The 1,669-nt window shown below is 40.6% G+C and overlaps 1 protein-coding gene across 1 annotated transcript in view; it reads right to left on the reverse strand.

Annotated features, from left to right (window-relative positions):
* Positions 1–1,664, reverse strand: part of NPHP3 (nephrocystin 3) — a gene marked incomplete at its 5' end in the record, with an annotated part of 26,845 nt that extends 25,181 nt beyond the window's left edge. Inside the window, 2 exons of the mRNA XM_010713086.2 lie at positions 1,088–1,213; positions 1,473–1,664. Coding sequence (XP_010711388.1) covers positions 1,088–1,213; positions 1,473–1,664 — 318 coding nt within the window. The remainder of the gene's footprint in view (positions 1–1,087; positions 1,214–1,472) is intronic.
* Between the last annotated feature and the right edge of the window lie 5 nt (positions 1,665–1,669).

Below are 1,669 nucleotides of genomic sequence, written 5' to 3' on the forward strand. Positions count from 1 at the left end.
AAGCACGAGAATGTGAACAAAAGAAAAAGAAAGTTAAAAATTATCTGATGTTAAAATTTTACCATTTTAAAGCTTAGCATACTATTCTTAATGTTAGAAGTCCACGTTAGTATGGGAAGTTCATTAAAAATGACAAGCATTTTTCCTGACCTTTTAAATTAAGTGTCTTCTAAAATCAATGCATGCGGTAATTTCCTTCAAAGGTTCTCTTTTAGTTTTCCATGTATTTTTAACATTTACATATAATCTTGTATTTAGTTTTGACTATAGTGGCAATTTAAATTTCCTAAAATAGAAAGCGATTGAGTATTCCAGATGTCCTATTTTAAAATATTACCATTACAAAAAGAAGGAAACAAGAAACTAGATTTAGAATAGAATGAGATTAAATTCTCTTCCAGTCTCATTTTCTTAAAAGAGGTCAAAAACAGCTCTCTTTTTATGTATCTGCTAAATACGAACACCTGCTACAATCAAAGATATAAAGAATCTTGAAAACAGTGCAAAACTGATGTCTGTTTCCCTGTGACAGGTGATAGAAGTACCCTCATAAGCAGCAAAGGAAAAGCAGAAGTATCAGTTTGACTTTTCCTCAAAGTAGTGCAAATGCTTTTCTCTCTTGAATGGTCTCTCATATTTTAGCAGCCAAAACAGATGCACCAATATACACCTCAATGTTACCAAAGAGTTAAAACTCTTACATTGCTAAATATAAGTAGATTCAGAAACAAATGTCTGTGTTTCTTCAGCATGTGCCAATTTGAGACCCACATTTTCCTGTCACTCTCGGGTATGAAAGTTGCAAGAATCTGTGTTGGAATAACACAGGAATTTAGTTTAGGACATAACTCTGCATAATTTACTTTAGTATTTTAAAAGCTGTTTTCTGTTTTTTCTCTTAATCTTACAGAGAAGTTTTGATAGGATTGTCTGGAAGGAAATAATCAACTACAACCACAATACTGCAATCACTTTAGGGCAGGTCTTTGTGAACAGTGTTTTAAAGAAATTCCTTTGGGGAATGAGACTAAGTGTCAGCTTATTGACTTTTGATCATTTTCCCAAGAAAAGAAAAGTCAGGCCATACCTTGAACTGCCTTTTGACCTTGTCTCGATCATGTTCAAACGTGGCAGCTCTCTCCATGGCTTGGTATTTAGCTTCTAGCGCGCTTTCTTTCTCTCTAAGTATCTTCTGGTAAGTCTTCTGAAGTGCCTGAAAAGATCGAATATACCACTTTACTGAGAGAATGGCAATAAATGGTTTTAGCTCACTTTCCAGCTAATGAACGCCACATCTCAACACAATGCTACCCCGCAACTTTCCTTACTCCAAGGAGATGCCAAGCCCTGCCCAGGGAGCGGCACGACGGCTCCCAGCCCGGCTCAGGGATGCGCGATGAGCCACCCATAGGCTCCCACCTCCCTGCCACAGCCTTCCACGCGAGCAGGACAGACCCAGTGGCTGGGAATACCTGCAACTCTGCGCGCAGCCGCTTGTTCTCCCTGTCCAGTTTGGCCTCCTTCTTCACCATGGAGGCCACCTCGTTGTTCTTGCTGACGCGGAAGATCTCGTACTCTTTCTTCAGACGCTCGTACTCGGCCACGCACTCCAGCTCCTGCACCGAGGCCGTGGACTTGAAGCTGGCCCCGATCAGGCCGCCGGGCCGCG

This window comes from Meleagris gallopavo, chromosome 6, assembly GCF_000146605.3.
Source record: "Meleagris gallopavo isolate NT-WF06-2002-E0010 breed Aviagen turkey brand Nicholas breeding stock chromosome 6, Turkey_5.1, whole genome shotgun sequence".
Taxonomy (NCBI): domain Eukaryota; kingdom Metazoa; phylum Chordata; class Aves; order Galliformes; family Phasianidae; genus Meleagris; species Meleagris gallopavo.